At 40.0% G+C, this 22,291-nt stretch overlaps 2 protein-coding genes and 1 long non-coding RNA gene across 9 annotated transcripts in view; 1 reads left to right on the top strand and 2 right to left on the bottom strand.

The window, feature by feature from the left end:
* LOC120436074 (ribonuclease-like 3) overlaps positions 1–5,255 on the bottom strand; it is a 169,999-nt gene extending 164,744 nt beyond the window's left edge. For 2 of the 7 annotated variants that reach the window (XM_039606415.1, XM_039606414.1), the window contains exons 1-2: positions 4,983–5,255; positions 1,551–1,606 (exon numbers count right to left, since the gene is read on the bottom strand). In XM_039606415.1, the coding sequence (XP_039462349.1) occupies positions 1,551–1,606; positions 4,983–5,130 (204 nt within the window). In that variant the 5' untranslated portion in view covers positions 5,131–5,255. The remainder of the gene's footprint in view (positions 1–1,550; positions 1,607–4,982) is intronic. The other 5 variants (XR_005610105.1, XR_005610107.1, XR_005610106.1 and 2 more) reach the window with 5 other exon arrangements.
* A 648-nt stretch (positions 5,256–5,903) lies between these two features.
* Positions 5,904–7,805, top strand: LOC120436198 (homeodomain-interacting protein kinase 2-like). Its single transcript, XM_039606700.1, has one exon. It carries the CDS (start codon positions 5,904–5,906, stop codon positions 7,803–7,805), a length of 1,902 nt encoding a protein of 633 aa, XP_039462634.1.
* A 12,608-nt stretch (positions 7,806–20,413) lies between these two features.
* On the bottom strand, positions 20,414–21,373 carry LOC120436122. The gene is made up of 3 exons (XR_005610157.1): positions 21,245–21,373; positions 21,104–21,170; positions 20,414–20,580 (listed from the first exon to the last, which is right to left on the bottom strand). It is a non-coding gene; the product is annotated as an uncharacterized LOC120436122 (long non-coding RNA).
* Between the last annotated feature and the right edge of the window lie 918 nt (positions 21,374–22,291).

Raw genomic sequence — 22,291 nt, 5'->3', positions numbered from 1 at the left:
TACAGCGAGAGGCAAACACCTCCCTCTGTTTGTGCTTCATTCTAGCTTCTCCCTTCTCTTCCCAACCACACACACCAACACCTTCCTCTTGTGAATTTTATTTTTATCCTTAAAATAAAGACAACTATAAATTAGGATAACCAAACCTGATTTATTACCTCCTACACCTCCCCCACTGTGTGTTCAACAGGAAGCTAAAGACTGGTGCTGTTAAATTGTTCACAAAACAGCAGGAGCTCGGTTTGAGGCCACAGTGGGCCAAAAACACACACAATGACCTCCAGCAAGGACAAAATGTATCTGGATGTCTCTGTGAGCATCTGTCTCACTGTGTAAGTGTAGCACAGTGTCTGTGCGTGCACGGCTGGAGAAGAGATACAGCACAGCTGAAAGCCAGCACTCAGACGAGGACCCGGTGCATCGTCTGTGTCTCATCTCAGCCAGTTTACTTACAAACTCTTCAAGTTTGAATTTTAAAGCCAACAATGTGAATGAACCTTATTTACATGTGGCGTTCATCTCAAAGAAACCAGAGTGAGTGTAAATTGTTATTCTAAAAAAAAAATGCTTCTCGACACTGCGGATCCACTTCAGTATCATAAGGGAAGTAACAGCAGCTCAAGGGAACAAAGCAATAAGTAAAACTTAACATAAATTCACATGGTAATGCACTCAGCATTGGGCAATGACTTTCCATATTACAGAGGGACATGTTTTTAGAGGGAAAAAAGTGTTTTTGTAGAGAGCAAAGAAGAATTTGCACAGGCGTGCAGAGACACAAGTATAATGAACAAATATTAGCAGTGATATTTGGGATTTAAAATGAAGATAAACTATTCCAATCTCTGGGGCCCCAATTGTGTATCTCACACACACACACACACACACACACACACACACACACACACACACACACACACACACACACACACACACACAGAGTCCTGAATTCATTACTGAAGTCTCATCCAGACGTTCAATGGGTACACAAAGGAATTCTTCGGCAGAAGGTGAAAGAAAATGGCCCACAAGTTAATCCAAAATGACCGTTTTATCAACAATGGCCATCAACGGTGATATTGGCACCTGTGACAAGGTTGAAAAGAACTGTGGGTAATTTGGTTTCACAAAATGAAGCGCACGCACGCACACACACACACACACACACACACACACACAGGCGCGCTAAGTTCTCCTCCTGTCTTTATTCAGCCCAACCGTTGAGCGCGATGACAAATAGAGCCGCAGAATTGTGCTGCTCTGCAATTACATTGAGACGTGGGGTCAAAATTCCCACGTAGACTGAGTGAGATGAAATATAAATTGGCTCTCCTCTAACTGACTTTATAGAAATAATTACACAATAACAGATATAAATGCAGCTTAAATAAAAAAAAAAAAAAAAGGACGGCTCTGTTAAGCAGCATAGGAGAACTAAAGTGTAATCCCAGCACATTTAGCTTAGCTTGCACTGATTAGAGATGACGACTGTGGTGGGTAATTAAGGGCAAAGAATATACAAGTTGCATGAAAAATGGAGGCCACATTACCTTTCCAAAGCTCCCTTTCCCGATGGCCCGCAGTATCTGGAAGTGGTCAAAGTTTACTGTGGAGAAAATGAGAAGCAGTTAGTGAGAACGCGTCAGTTTGAGCTGAGCTATAAAACAGGGAACATGACATGTACAGCACTGTGCAAAAGTCTTGAGCCATCCTCATTTCTTTATTTGCTTCCAGGGATCCGGACTTCCTATAATCTTTAAAGTGGTATTAAGGAATAGCTCTCCAGGCTTTTTAAAGTGTCTCTGATTTTTAATCCAGGGGTCGTATTTGACCAGTTTTTGTCTGTTAAGACCCTTCACACTAATCTATGAAGCATTCAAACATAAACAGACACCTAAGTCACGGAAAGGACCAGAAAACTTAACAAAGAACCAATTTCAAATTGTATCTTTACACATTTACTTGCAGCCTATTGCAAAAAAAAACAAAACCCCACATCATTTGTTCTCACTTCTTTAGTTAAAGAATGCAGTTAATAACACTGTTAACACAGACTGACCTGGCAAAACATGAAAAAAAGGGGTGGTTCAAGACTTTGCTCGGTACTGTATGAGAAATGGAAATCCAGACTCTTTCTGTGCACTTCACAATGTATCGCTGCACTTTGGCAGTACTGTGCAGATTAAATGTTTTTTCAAAGAATTAAAAAGTAGGAGCGCAGTGGGAGAGAATAATGCGTGTGTTGGATAATGAAACGTGAAAGATTGAAAGGTGGAAATAATGAATCACAACAGTCAAAATGTGAAAAACAAAAACATTTTCCCTGGAGGATCTGTACACTGACACACCGTCACAGTATCGACGATTAGCAAGCAAAACAAAACCCCAGAAATAACATTTATTAAATGAAGACTCAGCTAAACCTTTTTAAACTTCACATCTGAATAACAAATAACACACGCAGCACATAGAAACAAATATCTAAAACGAGTTAGATCCCAGAAAGTTAGACACACTTTCATAAGTTTTATGATCGACTTTTACGAGATTAAATTTGAGCAAGTAAAGACATTTCACATGAAGACCAGAGGCAGGAGAGTTGTATTTCAGAAAGACATCCAGCTCAGAGCGCTGAACTCATTCATCTTATTTTATTTTCCTATTTCAGTATGCATAATAACACAGCCAGATGTTTTCATTCATTGCCACTGAAGCAGATGCATGTTTGTGTTCTGCAGACTGATTGAATCCTTCTGTACGCAGCTTAAAATCAGTCCTGAGGGACATGGTTGAATGGAAGTGGTGAGGAAGAGTGTCATGTTTTTTCCTCTGTAATAAATAAACTAAACAATAATGTTTTCCAAATATATTTTTTATGAGCGCTGAACATGTGATCAAGATTAGACGATAAATACAAGATTAATTTCACTATTCTGCTGTATTTCTACTCAACACCCATGTGACTCACTTTTGAATTAAATTAATGCAACGTGTGAGACTAATATTTTTAATCAGATCTTAATTTATGCAATTGTAATTCCAAAATATCCATCATAGACCCCAGAAAAAGCATGAATAAAAGAACACCCAATCCATGATATTAAAAAGCCTTGATCATTAATAGCAAGTCTTTTAATATCAACCAATAAGAGTAAAGTTAGCTTAAAGGCAAAAGGCCAAAACCCGGTTTTTCAGGCAGAGGAGAAAAAGAGGGCTTGGTGTAAGATAAAGAAGCATTTTTTAAACTGTGAATCGTGCAAAGCTACTCTAGTAGAGTCCAAGAATAAGAATATCATGTTGGAAATGAGCATGAGGATGATCAAAACACATTCCCTCCAACAAATAAATACCATAGAGAGCAGAGCTGCTTCATCATTTAAAAAAACAAAACAAAACAAAACAAAAGAACGTCTTTGGCTGAGCACAAACAAGCGCTCAGGAATCAGATTAACCAACAACAGACACGATTTCTTCCAACAACTCAGAGTAAAGAGTAATGAGCTAACACTGAGTAACTGTTGGCCAGTAAAATCAACAGTTGCTAACTTTCACATTCAGCAGCTCATTAAGACACTTCAAATAAATCTAATTAAGACATTTAAATGTTGGTTGTATTTTCCTTCCTGATGCATGTGAAAGGTTAAGACTTACATCTCCAAATGTACTGGAACTGATTTGAACCAGAGGACTCAGCCACACTGTTACTACGTACTGCATAAACATGTTTACCGATGAAGGTAAATCAGATGCTGTCCTGACTGTGTGGCTAAATTTTGTGTGCTGAAAGCATCCAATCAATTTAATATGATTAACTTGCTATGAGAGGTTTTACTCCAAGTGTGACTTTTTCTGGGTTCATACACCTTTCAGGGTCAAATTCAAGCGCTTTGTAAGCACGTTCAATGTCCATTTTCAAACTTTTCCAGCACATTACCATAAAAAAGATGCATATTTCACTTCGCATCACCTCAGTAAGACCATGTGAAAGGCCAAATTAATAAGTCTTCACATCAAATATTGATGCTTCTTTCTTATGTGACACAAAAAATAGGAGACGCATCTTTGCTTATGTTGTTTTTTAAGTTCATTCATTCAAAACTAACTGTAAGATGCTTAACTACATTGCAGTCTGTGTTATTGTTGTAGTCTTAAATTATCACCTTTAAAGTGTTTGTGCTAATAACATCATGTACAGTAAGACAGGCATAGAGAACAGCACTGAGTGGGAGAGGCTTTGAACAGATGACATACTCAGTTCAATTCAACACTTTAGACTTTAAAAATGCACAAGCGTCTTTCTATTTATTTAATCTATCATCTGTGATATTATTATGTACAGTTATAATGTACTGTTCATCTCCCTTAAATAAACAGGCAGCCTTAAAGTATGAAATAGTCATTTGTCTACTACTGTCTCAGGGGCTGATCGTGCCCCACAGGCCTCAATGTGAGCTTGAAGCCATTATGTTTAAGTTGTTTAATGATAAACAGATTTTGAATGAAAGCGAGGAAACTTCGGTAGCACAAAAAGTGGCTTTTCTTTGTTCCCATATGGTTCAGTCATATTACCGTTATTTCCCCTAAGGTGTTCCCAAAGACACCAGGTTAATACTTGAAGAAGCTGCAGCAATACACAAAATATAATCAATATCCTATTTACTTGGTGACAACGCCGCTTTTAGCCTTCAATCAGAAAGCCTTAAGTTCGCTAGTTAAGCATCGGGCTAACGTTTAAAGCTTTCACTTGAGGGAAGTAACTCGTATTACTGCTACTGCTGTGTAATCTTAGTTAAATTCACAGCATATTCTACAAGTTACCCCGCAATAACTAACTGTTATAATAGCGGCACCGTATTGTATCGCACTGAGTGCATTTCAATCATTTATCCCGCGAGTTTGCTAGCTAGCAAAATAATAATACCAATTTTAAGAAATAACGTGTGTAACGTACACACTCGAGAAGATTATTTACTAGGACTTACGCAAACTCCCCCGTTGTGAAAACGTACAAATCCTTCTTGAAGACTCCTTCTTGTATTTTTCGTTTTCCAGCAAACACCCATTAAAACGGCAACCTCCGGGCACGTTAGTGCACTCACTCACGACTGCTCGGGGAGGGGGGTCACACATTGAAACAGACTGACGTGCAGAGGTACGAGGCAGCCCAGGCAGAGAAATGTTGCTTTTAGACTTTGCGACTCATTTTATTTCTCTATCTGATAAGAAAACTATTCAATCAGATAGTTATTTGTGGTGAATGAAATACGGTTACAGTTTCAAGAAGTTTTAAGCACCAAATCCGAAATCCACGCACTACAATATTAAAATCCAAGATTTTTCAAGGATTTCAAGCACCCATACCAAACCTGGATATGAAGCTGATGATTGTTAAAATAAAATAGAACATTTTAATCAATTTCTTGTTTGCTCCGAAATCTACGACATGACTACAGAAAAGCTTGACATGGTATGCAAAAAAAAAACCCCCGAAAAAATAAATACAAATACGCGAACAAAAAATGTTTTAACTGTCAGTTTCGTCATTTTAAAACTCTCCAAAACTAACATTTTCTTTGATTGACTGATATTAAATTGATTAGGGTCAAATTTAGTGTGAACAATATTACACAAACAAACACGTGTGTGCATGCGCACACATGTTAGAATCGCTTCGATCCCTTGTGACGTGGTAATTTTGCTTTGATCCTTCCTGACGCGGTAACTTTGCTTTGATCCCAAAACCCTTAAATAGGAGCGCTCACCTATTATACTTTATGCTTAACGGACATTGACCTGCAGCAACTAAAACCCTGGAGAAGTTTTGAGAGCATTTTACGGGAGAAACCAAAACAAGTTCAGTTTTCTTTCTCACCAATTCACAGCGCAAACAGACACATTACACCATGTCAGCCAACCCATCCTTCAGCTCAGATGAGCTTGAAATATCTAAAGGGACCATTTTGGGAGATCACCACGTGGTGGAGGCTTTCCTTGGAGAAGGAAGCTTTGGTGTCGTAACCAAATGTCGCAATACAAAAAACAACCAAACTGTGGCTATTAAAGTCAACAAGAGCGACCCTGAAATTCTGCAACAGGCAAAACAGGAAATTTTCATCCTGGAGCAACTGCAACGCTTGGATCCAGACAGGTGCAACATTGTCGAATGGAACGGCTATTTCCTCGATGGAGAGCGCATTTGCTTAAATTTTGAACTCCTGGACCAAAGCCTGTCAGACTACATAGGGGACCGGAATAACCAGGGTCTCCCAATAAGAGAACTCAGGCCAATTTTGCATCAGCTCGCAAATGCTCTGTTCCACCTGGGTTCTGTGGGAATAGTGCATGCTGACCTCAAACCTGTCAACATAATGGTTGTGAACCGCCATGAGTCTCCCATCAAAGTCAAACTTATAGACTTTGGCATCGCATGTAACACTTCTGCAGTGATTGCTGGTGGTGCTGTGGGGACAATTGGTTATTGTGCACCTGAGATTATGCTTGGCACACCATATAATGAAGCAATTGACATGTGGTCTCTGGGGCTGGTAGCTGTGGAGCTTGCTACAGGGGTGCCTCTCTATCCTGGGGAAGACGATTATGATGTTTTGAAATTCATAATTGAAACCCAGGGTCAGCTACCAGATCATCTTCTAGAGTCTGGCTTGTACACTGACTGCTATTTCATCGAGGATAAGTACAATGAACAGCGCTGGACATTTAAGACCCAAGAACAATTTCAAGACGAGACAGAGTATCAATCCAAAGAAACTCGATCGATAAAACTTAAGTGTCTAGATGACCTCGAACAACTACTGGAGGTTAGGCGAGGACCTGAAAATGGCCAACCATTATTTGTAAGGCTAATCAAACAGATGTTGGCCTTGGATGCAAATCAGCGCATAACACCATCGGAGGTTCTGAAGCATCCCTTTTTCGACACTGGCCTCTCAAAGAGAGCCCCCTGCCTTGACATAAATAGCACAGGGGGAGAAAACCTTGTGCTCTCTCAGCAGCCTTCAAGCTGGAACAGTCATGAATCGCAAAAATTCAACTGCAGTTTCCAAAATTCAGTTGAATTTCCTCAAAAAGGACAGGTCAACACCTCAGCCAACTTATCTTCCTCTGAAGATGATCTTGAAATAACGGAAGGGACCATTTTGGGAGATCACCACGTGGTGGAGGCTTTCCTTGGAGAAGGAGGCTTTGGATTGGTAACCAGATGTCGTGATACAAAAAACAACCAAACTGTGGCTATTAAAGTCAACAAGAGCGACCCTGAAATTCTGCAACAGGCAAAACTGGAAATTTTCATCCTGGAGCAGCTACGACGCTTGGATCCAGACAGGTGCAACATTGTCGAATGGAACGGCTATTTCCTCGATGGAGAGCGCATTTGCTTAAATTTTGAACTCCTCGACCAAAGCCTGTGGGACTACATAAGGGACCGGAATAACCAAGGTCTCCCAATAAGAGAACTCAGGCCAATTTTGCATCAGCTCGCAAATGCTCTGTTCCACCTGGGTTCTGTGGGAATAGTGCATGCTGACCTCAAACCTGGAAACATCATGGTTGTGAACCGCCATGAGTCTCCCATCAAAGTCAAACTTATAGACTTTGGCCTCGCATGTCCTGCTTCTGCACTGATTCCTGGTGACCGTGTGGGGACGGTTGGTTATTGTGCACCTGAGGTTATGCTTGGCATTCCATATCATGAAGCAATTGACATGTGGGCTCTGGGGCTGGTAGCTGTGGAGCTTGCTACAGGGTGCCTCTCTATCCTGGGGAAGACGATTATGATGTTTTGAAATTCATAATTGAAACCCAGGGTCAGCTACCAGATCATCTTCTAGAGTCTGGCTTGTACACTGACTGCTATTTCATCGAGGATAACTACAACGAACAGGGCTGGACATTTAAGACCCAAGAACAATTTCAATACGAGACAGATTATCAATCCAAGGAAACTCGATATATAAAACTTAAGCGTCTCGATGACCTCGAACAACTACTGAAGGTTAGGCGAGGACCTGAAAATGGCCAACCATTATTTGTAAGGCTAATCAAACAGATGTTGGCCTTGGATGCAAATCAGCGCATAACACCTTCGAGCTTCTGAAGCATCCTTTTCGACCCTGGCCTCTCAGGAAAAGCCCCTGCACTGACATGAATAGCACAGGGGAGAAAACCTTGTGCTCTCTCAGCAGCCTTCAAGCTGGAAAAGTCATGGATCACAAAATTCAACTGCAGTTTCCAAAATTCAGTTGAATTTCCTCAAAAAGGACAGGTCAACACCTCAGCCAACCCATCTTCCTCTGAAGATGATCTTGAAATAACAGAAGGGACCATTTTGGGAGATCACCACGTGGTAGAGGCTTTCCTTGGAGAAGGAGGCTTTGGTTTGGTAACCAGATGTCGCGATACAAAAACAACCAAACTGTGGCTATTAAAGTCAACAAGAGCGACCCTGGAATTCTGCTACAGGCAAAACTGGAAATTTTAGTCCTGGAGCAGCTACGACGCTTGGATCCAGACAGGTGCAACATTGTCGAATGGAACGGGCTATTTCCTCGATGGAGAGCGCATTTGCTTAAATTTTGAACTCCTCGACCAAAGCCTGTGGGACTACATAAGGGACCGGAATAACCAAGGTCTCCCAATAAGAGAACTCAGGCCAATTTTGCATCAGCTCGCAAATGCTCTGTTCCACCTGGGTTCTGTGGGAATAGTGCATGCTGACCTCAAACCTGGAAACATCATGGTTGTGAACCGCCATGAGTCCCCTATCAAAGTCAAACTTATAGACTTTGGCCTCGCATTTCCTGCTTCTGCACTGATTCCTGGTTACCGTGTGGGGACGGTTGGTTATTGTGCACCTGAGGTTATGCTTGGCCTTCCATATCATGAAGCAATTGACATGTGGTCTCTGGGGCTGGTAGCTGTGGAGCTTGCTACAGGCCTGCCTCTTTATCCTGGGGAAGACTATTATGATGTTCTGAAGTTCATAATTGAAACTCAGGGTCAGCCACCAGATCATCTTCTAGAGTCTGGCTTGTACACTGATTGGTATTTCATCGAGGATAACTTCAACGAACAGCGCTGGACATTTAAGACCCAAGAACAATTTCAATACGAGACAGGTTATCAATCCAAAGAAACTCGATATATAAAACTTAAGTGTCTCGATCACCTCGAACGACTACTGAAGGTTAGGCGAGGACCTGAAAATGGCCAACCATTATTTGTAAGGCTAATCAAAGAAATGTTGGCCTTGCGTGCAAATCAGCGCATAACACCCTCGGAGGTTCTGAAGCATCCTTTTTCAACCCTGACCTCTCAAGGAGAACCCCAGGCACCGATATGAATAGCACAGGGGAGAAAACCTTGTGCTTTCTCAGCAATCGTCCGATTGTTTGGGTGGCCAAAATTCTAGGGAGCTAGAAATTCTTGTGGAAAAAAGCGCAAAACAATAACATCAACAAAAACAACCAATGAATATGGTCTTAAACTTGGCCACAATTTGGCTTGAATCCATCAACTAATCTCTCAATATTCAAAGCAGAGCAGCAGACAACTTACCATCACATCAGTCCTTCAATCAGACCTACAACAAATGTCTTCCTTCTCTCACCCCAACCGGTCGCAGCAGATAGCCGCCTCCCCTGAGCCTGGTTCTGCTGGAGGTTTCTTCCTGTAAAAGGGAGTTTTCCTTCCCACTGTCGCCAAAGTGCTTGCTCATAGGGGGTCACATGATTGTTGGGTTCTCTGTATGTATTATTGTAGGGTCTACCTTACAATAATACATACAGCCTTGAAGTGACTGGTGGTATGATTTGCTGCTATATCAATAAAATTGAATTGAATTGAATTCAAGGTGAATTCGAACTAATTGGAAACATACTGGATATTAAATAAACCTGCTTTGAGCATTAAATAATTGTTGTTTGAAATTCTTTATAACTATATAAATATAGTGCCACTTTTCTACTGTTTAAATTGCAACTGTTTAAAACTGACTCATTTATTCATACACTCGAACATAAACACACACACGGTAAATGGCCTGTATTTGTATAGCACTTTACTTAGTCCCCAAGGACCCCAAAGCGCTTTACACTACATTCAGTCATCCACCCATTCACACACTGGTGATGGCTGTCAGTGCGCCCAGCTGCCCTGAGGCGCACTGACAGAGGCGAGGCTGTCGCACACTGGCGCCAGCGGGCCCTCTGACCACCACCAGTAGGCAACGGGTGAAGTGTCTTGCCCAAGGACACAACGACCGAGACTGTCGGAGCCGGGGCTCAAACCGGCAACCTTCCAATTACAGGCCGAACTGCGAACTCTTGAGGCACGATTGCCCTATATACACATATACTTTACAGTACCAGTCAGTGCTTACATACTAGTTCTTTTCCCTACTTTTTCATGCTTACTGGTACAAATGCCTGTTACTAGAGTTAAATGCTATCAATGTATTCTCACAGTTATCGAACTGTACAAATGCATACAAAATAACGCTCACGTAAACATAGCTGTGCACTAGTTTGCCCTTATTGCTGCAGTTTGTTTCAAATCACTTTGAATAAAGCTCAGCTTCTCTCAAGCTCTCTCTTACTCTCTCTCGCTTTCTCTCTCTCACTCTCACACACACACACACACACACACACACACACACACACACACACACACACACACACACACACACACTATGTAACGTTTCAGCATCTGTGTGCCACTTTCTTCTGTCCAGTAATGCGTATTCCAAACTTAAAGTCTGAATTGCTCCTCCTCTTTCTAGGTTCTAACAATATCTCTTCTTAAGATCTTGATTAAGACCAGCGAAAACTAAATGGATGAATAGAAACAAGGAACAATGTTCAGAGAGTAAAGTATTTCTTATTTTAAGCCTCATCTATTTAAACGACGTGGTGTCTGTTTTGTAAATCATCAGCCTTTTACAGCTGAGAGGAAACAGTCAGCTAGTGTATCTCCTGATGCAGGACCTGATGCAGCTCATTTTGGGTACTACGATCACCAAGCATTTAGAAAATCTGTTAGAGGATAATAAAGTGTTTTCACCATCTTGGCCAAGAAGAAAAAAACACATTTTAGCATATAAATTAGCAGTCTCTTCTAAACAAGTCCTTTAGCATGCCGATGTTAAAAAAAATATAACAAAAGGCATCTATCATATTGCTAAAATTACTAATTACAGTGTTTTTAATTGTTTAGTTATTTTAATAGTTTAATTCAAGCGTATCACTGCATTGAGAAATGGGTGGTTATCTGTTGGATAATGGGATTAAGCAGTGTTTTTGTTGACGTTCATAAAAGACAAAATCTGTAAAACAATTAATAATGAATGAGTCTGTTCAATGAAAACACTACGAAAGAGAAAAAAAAGTATCCAGCTGTAATATAGCATGCATCAGCTCAGTAGTTGAGATCACAGCTCACTGCGAGGAAAGTCTTTATGATCATACACAAATGACCCTCGAAACTGCAACTAAACAGTCACTGTGAGGCAGAGCTGTGGTGGTAATAAGGATAATGACAAGCACAATGAAACCTCTGCACAAGCATTTTCCTGACAAGAACAGATCCATTATTACTATTATTATAAGATTACTTAAATGTACCACAGATTATCATCACATATTATTGTTACTTCCTACATCCACCTATGAAAGTACTAAAGAAGAAGCTGAAGGCTCCAAGGTAAGCTCTTTGTCTATAGAAAGGATGTAGCTCTGAATTTATGAGACAGGCAAAGATACCAAAATACAAAAACAGATGCAAAAAACTGCACAAAAATGTAAATGTAACATATATATAAAATATATTAAAAAAATTAAAAAAGTAAATAAACATAAAGATTTATAAAAATATATACAAAAAACTAAATATGTAGCCAAAATACCAAAACCACAGAACAAAAGAGAAACACGCACTTTTCTAAACGTTGTACACTGCAAGGTTTCCTGTTCAAGGTTAACCCTGCATGTGTGTAATGGACCGAGTTGAAAAACAGGAGGAGTCCCACGAATTATTAGAAAAATATGGTTTTCATTTATTTAACCCCCAAAAATTAGATTTACAAAAGTAATAAATGTTGAGCTCATAAAAGAGGTCAAAGAAACAAAACTGAACTCAGGCCAAGACTGCAAACTTAACAAATGGCCTGCATTTGTATAGCGCTTTACTCAGTCCCTAAGGACCCCAAAGTACACTACATTCAGTCATTCACCCATTCACACACACTGGCAATGGCAAGCTACATTGTAGCCACAGCTGCCCTGGGGCGCACTGACAGAGGCGAGGCTGCCGGACACTGGTGCCACCGGGCCCTCTGACCACCACCAGTAGGCAAACATGGGGTTAGTATCTTGCCCAGGAGGCAGCCTGGGATCGAACCACCGACCTTCTGATTAGTGGCTGACCTGCTCTGCCACCTGAGCTACAGCCAAGTGGCCAGCAAACCAAATGACTGCCACAAACAAACATAACTGACCTAAACATGAAATGACACACAGGGGTACATGTAATGGCTGATCAGACCGTTGTGACACATGAGGGGTAACAAACAAACACAATCATAAATCACAAAACAATGCAGTACAGTCTAGTTTGTTAATAAACTAAACACTAAAGAAGAAAATCAAAACCATTAAACCATTAAACTCAAATATTTAATTAAATGCAAATACTTTGTTTTTAAATTGAAGAAAACACACATTCTCCCCTTCAGCAGGGAGTGGTGGTGTGGTCCAATTATCCCTCTTTGCATTTAGTGCTTTCAAACCCTGGCTACCATCTTTTGTCCAGCAACTCCCGGGGATGATGGCAGGTAAGAAGTAAAAAGACAAAGGTTAGTCAAAAATCAAAGTAATGAAGTGGCATGAATACATAAGTAAAGTAAATGTGCGCGCTTACAAATAGAACAAATGTATCCACACCAATCAATAAAGTTATTGAAAACTAAAGTGTGTTACTGTGTTCAAATGAAGAAATGAAAATACAAGAGTTACTGACTTTAGAGTGTGGCCACGGGTTTGGCCATCACAATGTGCAGACTCCAGCTGTGGTAATGTGGGCGGATGAAGATGGTCACTGATGGACCTCCACCCCTGCCTTCTGGTCATCTGTGTTACTGATTAAGACTTACCTCTGCTCTGTGCGTGTGTGTGTGTGTGCATGTGTAACAGTGCCCCAAGCAGATTAGGGCACAGCAGGCGTGATGCCAACTCATGCAGCTTCTCCTTAGAAGTCACTCAGCGCCCCGTCCGTGTAGACAAAGAGCAATAATGGGAGAAAAAAGACACAGACTAGGCTCCTCCAGGCAGACCCATTGCTAACCAGCCTCTGAGTGCTGAATGAGAAGGCAGACCCCCGCCATGCCAGGTGATTTCAAAGACAAGGGTGTGTTATCTGTAGTTTGTGTGGGAGACAGTGTGATACGCTCCCTCTGTACATGGCTAATCCCCATATGGCACAGCTCCGACTCCACCTCAGGGCCAAAACACAGAGGCACGTGTAGCATGAATGTAGCTCTGTGCAATATTAAAAAGAATAAAGAAAATGAAATAATAATTAAATCTAGCGCTGTGTTTTCATAGATTCACCAGGTCTTTCTCCCAGTGAGAGCGATGATTCAGCTTCTCATCTGGGTCCTGTGCCAGTATAGCATTTACTAGCAGATGGATAAACAGGTTTGGAAATCCCTCCTGTACTAAGGTTTGTGACACACACACACATTCACGTGGCAACACAATGAGTGGCTTCCAGGAGAGACTCGCCCTTTCAAACTAACGATTCATCAATAATGTTTAGCCAGAATTGAAGCATCTGAATACACAGCATGTCTGTGCTCTGGCACTCCTTGAGTCAAAGATCTAACAGCTCCAACCAGATGTTTTGGCTGTGCTCCAGTTGTTGTTTGTTGGGTAAAACTGGTTAATTAAAGTTAATTATGAGTTTGTTTTGCTTTGTAGTTTTAATTGGCATGTTTATCTCTGTTTACTTCATACAGCTCATATCTTCTTAATAATAGTATGCAGGTTGAACGCCACAACTGGTTGTCTTAAGGTTGACTTAAATGAAAGAATACAAACCAAACTGTGAATGTTGGGAGTTAAATTAACTTCAAGGTGATTGGCTGATGACCAAAGCAGGTCATAGTTTGGAACCATTTGCATGTTTGTATTTTAGTATAAATGTCTGACTGTATGGTTGATTTGAAAATGTAAAGTTATTTTTAACGCGTGGCTTTTATTCAAACTCTGAAGCACTTTGTAACTCTGTGTTTGGATAAAAGTCCATCAAGTTATGAACCCATCAGCACATCCATGATTCTTATATCACCTTCCAAAGGTGCTCCATTAGACTGAGATCTGCTGACTACAGTGGCCATCAGAGTACACTGAACTCACTGTCATGTTCAAGAAAACAGTTTAAGATGATCTAAGATTTGTGACACGACACGCTGTTCTGCTGGAATCAACCATCAGAGGAGAGGTACACTGTTCTCATAAAGAGACGGACATGTTCAGCAATAATACTCAGGCAAGCTGTGATGTTTACCTGAGTATTATTGCTACTCGGTTGATACTAAGGGGCCCAAAATGTGCCAAGAAAATACCCCCCACAGTGACACCACCACCGCTAGTCTGCACAGCTGACATAAGGCAGGATGGATCCATCCTTTCATGCTATTTATGCCAAATTCTGACCCGACCATCTGCATGTCAGAGCAGAAATCAAGACTCATCAGACCAGGCAACATTTTTCCAATCTTCTCATGTCAAATTTTGAGAACTGTAGCTTCAGTTTCCTGTTCTTAGCTGACCAAGATGCTCTTCTGCATTCTTTGGTTGTAACAAATGGTTGTATGAGCTACGGTTGCCTTCCTATCAAACATTTTTCTCTGACCTTTGACATCAATAAGGCAGTTTTTCCAAGAGAACTGCCTTTCACTGGGTATTTTCTCTTTTTTGTCACCGAAAAGGGTGTCCGTGCTGCTACTTGTCTTATTTTGATAATCCTAGTCTGTGCTCCCATGTTTGTCCACTTCCCTGATCACCCCTCAGTGTATATACTGTCTCTGTTTTCCTCTGTCCTTTGTCAGAGTGTCTGTTCACCTACCCCGTGTCTCCATGTTCCCAGTGTTCTAGGTTTCCGAGTGTTTTCCCAGTTTAGGTTTTCATGGTTGGTTCTGTTTGCTACTCAGCCAGAATAAACAGCTCGCTTTTTTAAAAGTAGGCTCCAGAATGGATGATGGGATGTTCGCATGTCTTTATGTAACACTGAGTGTGCTGAACTAAAGGTAGGCCTAGTTTCATTTTCATGGTCATTATTATCAAGACAATGATTAAGCCTTATTCTGATTATTTCTCCCTTTTGGAGGTGTAACTTTTACATGAGGGGTGTAGGAACATTTCCCCCTGAATATATTTTGATAAACTAATGTTGAAGTCACTGTTTATTGTTGTATTGATGATGCAGCTAAAATAAGTGCTTTTAAATAAAAGAATAACCATTCAAAGTGCTCAGTGGTGAAACTGTAACTCTTTCAGATTTTGACAGCTGGACAAGTGATGCCTTATTCAAAGAAACATGAGATGAGTGCAGCATATTATCTGAACAGAGATCATTCAATGAGCAAGAATAAACACTGACAAGAGAAACACTTCACTGTTGATTATCATATGAAGTCTAATGAAAGCTGTTAATCTGTTAATATCCTGTTAATCTGCATACAGCAAATAAAGAACATGTGACTTTAAAGCATCCAGCAAAGTGATAACTGTCCTCTGCCCACTAAGTAGTGACTCTACAAAAGATTACATTCAATATCATCTTTATATTATATTTATATTATATTTAGTTATTCTCCAGTGCAACAAAGCCATGTAGGGCAATGTAAGGAGCTCTGTGATTGGTTAGGAAAGGACAGACTGGCTACCTCGATTTTTCTTCACTGCACATCGATCCATAGCTTTGCACTGCAAAGGCTAACAATAGACTTTTGCTTTTACAAAGACATTTAGCCTCGGTATTCCCTCTCTTAAAATGCCACTGGACACTGGAGTGAAATGGAGCCCTGATCCTTAGTTTTATTGTTCCTAATATTTCTTATAGATAGCACAGATAGTGCCCCACTGCAATAATCACTCATGTCTAGATATTCCTGTTAAAAGGGAGGTTTTCCTCCCTACTGTTGCATAGCAACAATGGCAAACACAAGCTATTCTATAAAACGATCTAATTTAAACGAATAATCCAGCAGAAGCTTCAGACAGCCATCATATGACAGTGAAACACTGCCATCTGCTGGACTCGAATTACACAGACGCTGCTTTGACAGGTGAGGGAGTTTCAACGAGTCTGCAATGACTCAAGCATCAAACTACAAAACTATTATAGCGGACATGGTGCTCTAATGGCTGCTTCATTAACGCAGGTCAGAAAGGATAAAAGAAAATCAATAAATTATGAAACACAAAACTTCTCTTATTAGCACAACACTGCCCAGGGCTCAGGAAGTGAGTGTATTCCTTATAGCCTATTAAACCATAGCATGTTATTTTGATGTGTTACAGATGAAATGGCTATCCAGTAACATTCAGCCACAAAAATGCTTTTTTAATAATTTTTTTTTTTACAGCTTTGCACTTTTACACAAGTTTTATCATCAGTGTCACAATGACTGCTGCTAAAATTGAGTACAAGATATTTGTTAGTCTGATTAAAAGGTCTTGATGCATGCTCAATCATCCAGGTAAGTAAATCTCCAAAAGTTGATTCTGTTCATCTGGACGTAGCGTTTTCAGTGGGAGAAACGTTTCATCGCTCATCCAAGTGACTTCTTCAGTCTCAGCTGACTGCAAGTTTACCCAATCTTAGAAACAGTACATTTGCATAATGACTGAAACCAGCCCACTGAAGGAACAATGGGCTGGGAGGTCAGTTCGTTCCTCATGATTCTGCAAATTCTCATGACCACTGATCAATGGCCATGAGTACCATTCACAGAGAGTTGTGGAATGGCTGCAATCACAGCATTGTAAGATGGTGAAAGATGTACCCTTAAGCCCCCTCCTCAATCCTCAAACTAAAGGTGCACCTTTAGTTTTGTAATTTAATTCTTCCATCCATTTTCTATCCCTGGCTGGGTCGTGGGGGCAGCAACCTAAGCAGAGAAGGCCACACCTCCCTCTGACAGAGAGGTCACTACCCAAACCTTGTTACCATGGCTGAAGGTAAGGACGTAGATCGACTGGTAAAGCGAGAGCTTCGCTTTTACTTTCAGCTCTCTCTTCACCACGACAGATCTGTACAGTGTCTCCAGTCTGCGTCTGCACCCGCAGCACCAATCCATCTGTGAACTCCCGTTTCCCTTCTTACATCACTCGTGAACAAGACTGCGAGATCTGTAATTTAATAAAAGCAGTCATTTGTTTGTCAGAGTGCACCATCCATTTCACACCCTGTTCTTTCTTTCCTGTCTTATATGGAAATTCACTTTGTGTAGCTGTTTGGGAGCCTGTTAAACTTCATTTATAGAGAGGTGCCTTATCATTTAGCCAGCTCTTTGAAGCAAAGCAGGTTCAAACTTAAACTTGAAGCTGTGTTAGCACTAATATTCATATTATTATACAAATATTGCCAAAGTACTACAATGAGTTTATGCAAGTAGCGTTTTCTGCAGAAAACTCTCATTGCTAATTAATTACTTTGCTGGTCTGATTAGAGTGATTTGAGTTTTTGAATGACCTCATATGACACAGTAATATCAAGGCTTCTTAGGTGTTGCATCTGTGACTTATTGCTTTGTGATGGACAAGCACAGTTTTAAAATCTGAGGCTAGAGATGAACAGACACAGTGTCTAAGAAACATACAGTTTTCTTGCCTTGTTTGGATCTGCTCAGAGGAGCTTTGTGTTCATGAAGAAGGATCGTTAATAAAAGTGACGCTAACTTGATGTTGTTTGGCATCAATGTTTAATAATCTTAGAATCATTTAATACTTCTTAAAATTATAGTCATGTGAATTATCTATTGCAGTTATTGTTGACAAAAACAGAAAATTTCCATCGTATTGTATCGTGTAACAGCTCACATATTAAATGTAAATGATTTGTTGAACTGAAGACATGATGAATGTTCCTGCATTAAAACACATCCAGCCTAGTGTTCTCACTCTACCTAAATGGATCTGCTACATTAGTAATATAGGGGAGTTGTGTTTCAGTCTTTTCCACATGAGGACACTTACCTTTAGTTTTTGCTTTACTGATGAGTGGCTGGTTAACCTGCAGTGGTTGAAGTACGTGTCGGTCGTCTGGAAGAGAAGGTGTAGATGATGTCTTTAATTAATGTAATGCTCTGAAGGTGTCAGTGATTACTGTGAATTCATTATAAAACTGGATTTCAGTGAATAAAGTGAATAAAGACAGGCCCTCATGGTGAAGCTCAGGTGTGCATAAAGTGTGGCAGGAGAGCTTTGTCATACTTTCAGATATTTTACATGAGCCAGTCTTTCAAAAAATAATTCATTCATCCACAGGTATCACAATGCTGATATCTGAAAGTAAACTGATATATATCCCCGACTAGGTTTACTACTAAATAAAGGATCGCCCCAAAATGACCAAATATATAAAGACACTCTCCAGAAGAACAAAAAACACATTTACATGTATAGATTCATTCCAAACAGCTCTCATTCCTCCAAACGCATACCGATGATTTGTCACATAGCATCGTTACGTGTTGGGATGAGAACGTGTTGTTTCCAAAGCACCACAAATTGGGTTGTCTGTAGCTCAGGTAGAGCAGGAAGCCTACTAATCAGAAAGTTGCTGGTTCAATCCCCGTCTGCTCCAGTCTGCATGCCAAATATCCTTGGGCAAGATACTAACCCCAAGTTGCTCTCCGATGCATCCATTGAGAGGATGAATGTGTATTAATGTTAAATAGAAAGCACTTACAAAAAAAAGCATAGAAAAAAGTGATTGGGTGAATGAGGCAAGTTGTAGAGAGTAGAAAAGTTTTATATAAGAACCAGTTCATTTACCATTATATGTTAGTCAGTTCTGTACTTTATACATGTAATATTGATTCGTTAGGTTGACTACATGTATCAGACCTAACTCACTGACAGAAAATTTAAACAACTGTAATTGTTTATTTTCAGCATCTGAAATACTAGTTTAGTTTTTTGTTTTGTTTTTCTTTTTGGCTCCTGATATTAGTCAACTACTATTTGTCAATGTTGAACTAATAATGAATTTAAGTAAAGGTATTATCCCAGTTTCATCCTGTTCAATTCAATTCACAACTGCAGTTGCCTCAAAGCAGTTTAAATTGCAATTTCACCAGCTGAGACCACATCCTCATTTTAGGTTTGACAGCATTTCTAGTAGATAATGGCAGATGGCTTGAGCATGAATTTAGGCTGCAGTTTGGGGAAGGCCTCAGAGGGGACTGTCAGCGACTCCTGAGCTGTGCACGAGGGGTCGACCACCCACTGGATGGCCGGGCACTCGTTTTCAACCGTACTATACCTGACCTCACACTTCGACAGTTTCTGTCTGATGTGCTCAGGTAACCTGTAGTGCCATGATCCACTGTCACGCCAGGGCGCATAAGAAATGATGCTTTATGAGACTGATGGGGTCGGGCAGCAGGGAAAACACATCCACAAAATGCTAGTAACTTAAGTTTGACTATCTAAGACTACCTAAATTAAATAAAGTCATTACATGCTTGTTAAAAGCCAACACCAATTTTTCACACTTGTGACTACTTCTCCACGTTAGGTAAGTTTTCAGTGTTTGGCATTACCAAAATGGGCTGAAATAATAAGTCAGTATTATTTTGAGTATCCAGAAGATGTGCATATTAGTTGGAAAGTTTAGTGGAGTGTGTTTGTGTGAGCAAAGTCCTGCTGATGGCTTAGATCCAGCCTATGGTAGCGCCTGCTGCAGTTCTCTGTACACTGTAAATGTATTTCATGCAGTTAAGTGTAAGTTGTGTACATGTTGTTTGAGTAAATCTTCTCAGTCAGTAAACACCAGTTTTATCATTATCTTGATTAAACATATGTAACACCTACTTGTATAGTAAGGTTAAGCTTATCAACTAGATTCGAGAGGAGTACAATAAATTTGAGAGAATTGAGTGTTGAACAGCCGGCAGATTTATTACAATGTTACAATGGTGCAATAAACCAATGTAAACAACATAGAAAATTATACCGAAGATCGACAGAGAAGAGCGCTCTTTTGAAAATAACAACAAAATAAAATAAAATAAAATAAGTAGTCTCTTTAGACCTGACTCTGATGAACAGGATATTGTGAGTTCAATAGTTTCCAGAGAAACGATCCGTATGAAGTAAGCAGTTTTGCTCTTGCTTATCTGAAATCCTGTGATTTGAAGTAATTCAGTCTGTAGATCTACTCCTGCATCCAGAACAGCTGGCCACACTGCTTTTGGATTCGCCAAGAGTTTTCACAGGGTCTGGCTCGTCATCCATATCCAGAACCACTTCAGATCCAGGATCACAAAAAACCAGTCTGCACATACAGTACAGAGCAATAAACAAAATAGTTCTTAACAGTTTTTCTAAATAAAATGAGATCTCATAACGTTTTCAAAATCAAGTACACTGTTGTTTTAACATTGTTCTGTCTCTATGAATTCAATCTGTACTGCTTTACAGCACTACAATCAATTGTATTTATATACCCCTTTTTAAGGCATATACAATCACATCATGAAATGTTTGCAACGTAACTAGTTTTAAATAACTTATTTACATGAATCAACCCATAACTGAAATGACAAAGTGCAGAAAAAACACTGAACAACATTAATGGCTAAAAGAAAAGTGCATCCTGCATTAGTTTTGCGCATTTGTGAAGATGCCCAATCAAATAGACAATAAAATAAAATACGACACTCCATTTCACACACAGTTCAAGTACTCCGACTGGTTTTAGCTTTCTTAGACAATACAGAATTCACACTGTTGCAGTATTTACCACATGTAAAATTAGCATAGGTTTTCCTGCTAACTTATCACTTTTAGTAACTCACCGGAGTTCCCAAGAAACAAACCCACGCTCTGCCTGGTTTTGGTCGAGAGTAAAACACATAAAGGGCTCTGAAAAGTACATAACTTTAAGTTAGAGACTGTTAAAATACTTTATAACACTTATTTTATATCGAAAGACTCACTGTGTAGCTTGTTAATTGCTCTCGGGTGTCTTGCTCCGTTTTGCCTAGCTTAATGCAGCAGCTGCTTTTGTTGCATTCACTGAACTACGGAAAATCAAAGTGTGTTCAAGGGGTGTCGGAAATAATAATACAAGGTAAAAAACAAAAATACTAGTAACCATGTCTATAGGGGTTACACATACATAATGAATACATATTTATATCTGAACAGAGAGATATAACATGCACTAAATTCAAATTCACTGAGCCAGCCACTTATTTGCATGAGATCTGAGACACTGGAAGCAGCAAAAAAGCTTGTAACAAGTTGTTTTGTGCAATTCAGGTGGACTGAAAGAAAAACTATTAATAATATCAATAAATGAAAGACTGCAGTCTAGTTTAGCTGACTAAATTAAAAGTGAAGATCCAGAAGAGGCAGAGCATTAACAAGAACACTGTCAGTGTCTGTGTGTCATGGTTCTGGGTCTTTGTCCCAGTGTTTTGTGTTGGTGGACTTTTGAATCTTATTCAATCATTGTTGTCATATTCTTATGCTGACTGAGGTTTCCTAGTTTAGTTTTCTTACATATGTCAGTTTTCTTCTTCTTAATTGTTTTTAGTATTATTATTATTGTTTGTCCTCAGTGCCTCCAGTGCATGTCAGTCTTGTTGTCATGTCCCGTCTGTCATAGCCTTCATCTCTGCATTCTGTCTTTACCGTCCTCTTAGTCTTGTCTCTCCCTCTCTCTGTGTCTTAGTGCTGTCTCTGTGTTTTGTCTCCTTTACCTGTTTCCAATGTCCCTCTCTTTGTGTTTTGTCCTTGTCTCCCCAATCCATTGTGTGCTCCCATGTTTGTTTATCCCCATCTTGGTGTCAAGCTCACCAAGCTCTTATTTTGATTTTGAAAGTCACTGTTTTTCGTGGTATTGGTGATGCAGCTAAAATAAATGCTTTTAAATAAAAGAATAACCATTCAAAGTGCTCAGTGGTGAAACTGTAACTCTTTCAGAGTTTGATAGCTGGACAAGTGATGCCTTATTTAAAGAAACATGAGCTGAGTTCAGC

The sequence above is a fragment of the Oreochromis aureus genome, linkage group 23 (genome assembly GCF_013358895.1).
Source record: "Oreochromis aureus strain Israel breed Guangdong linkage group 23, ZZ_aureus, whole genome shotgun sequence".
Taxonomy (NCBI): Eukaryota; Metazoa; Chordata; class Actinopteri; order Cichliformes; family Cichlidae; genus Oreochromis; species Oreochromis aureus.
The sequence above is the reverse complement of the archived record's forward strand: the minus strand, read 5'-3'. Positions and strand labels throughout refer to the sequence as shown.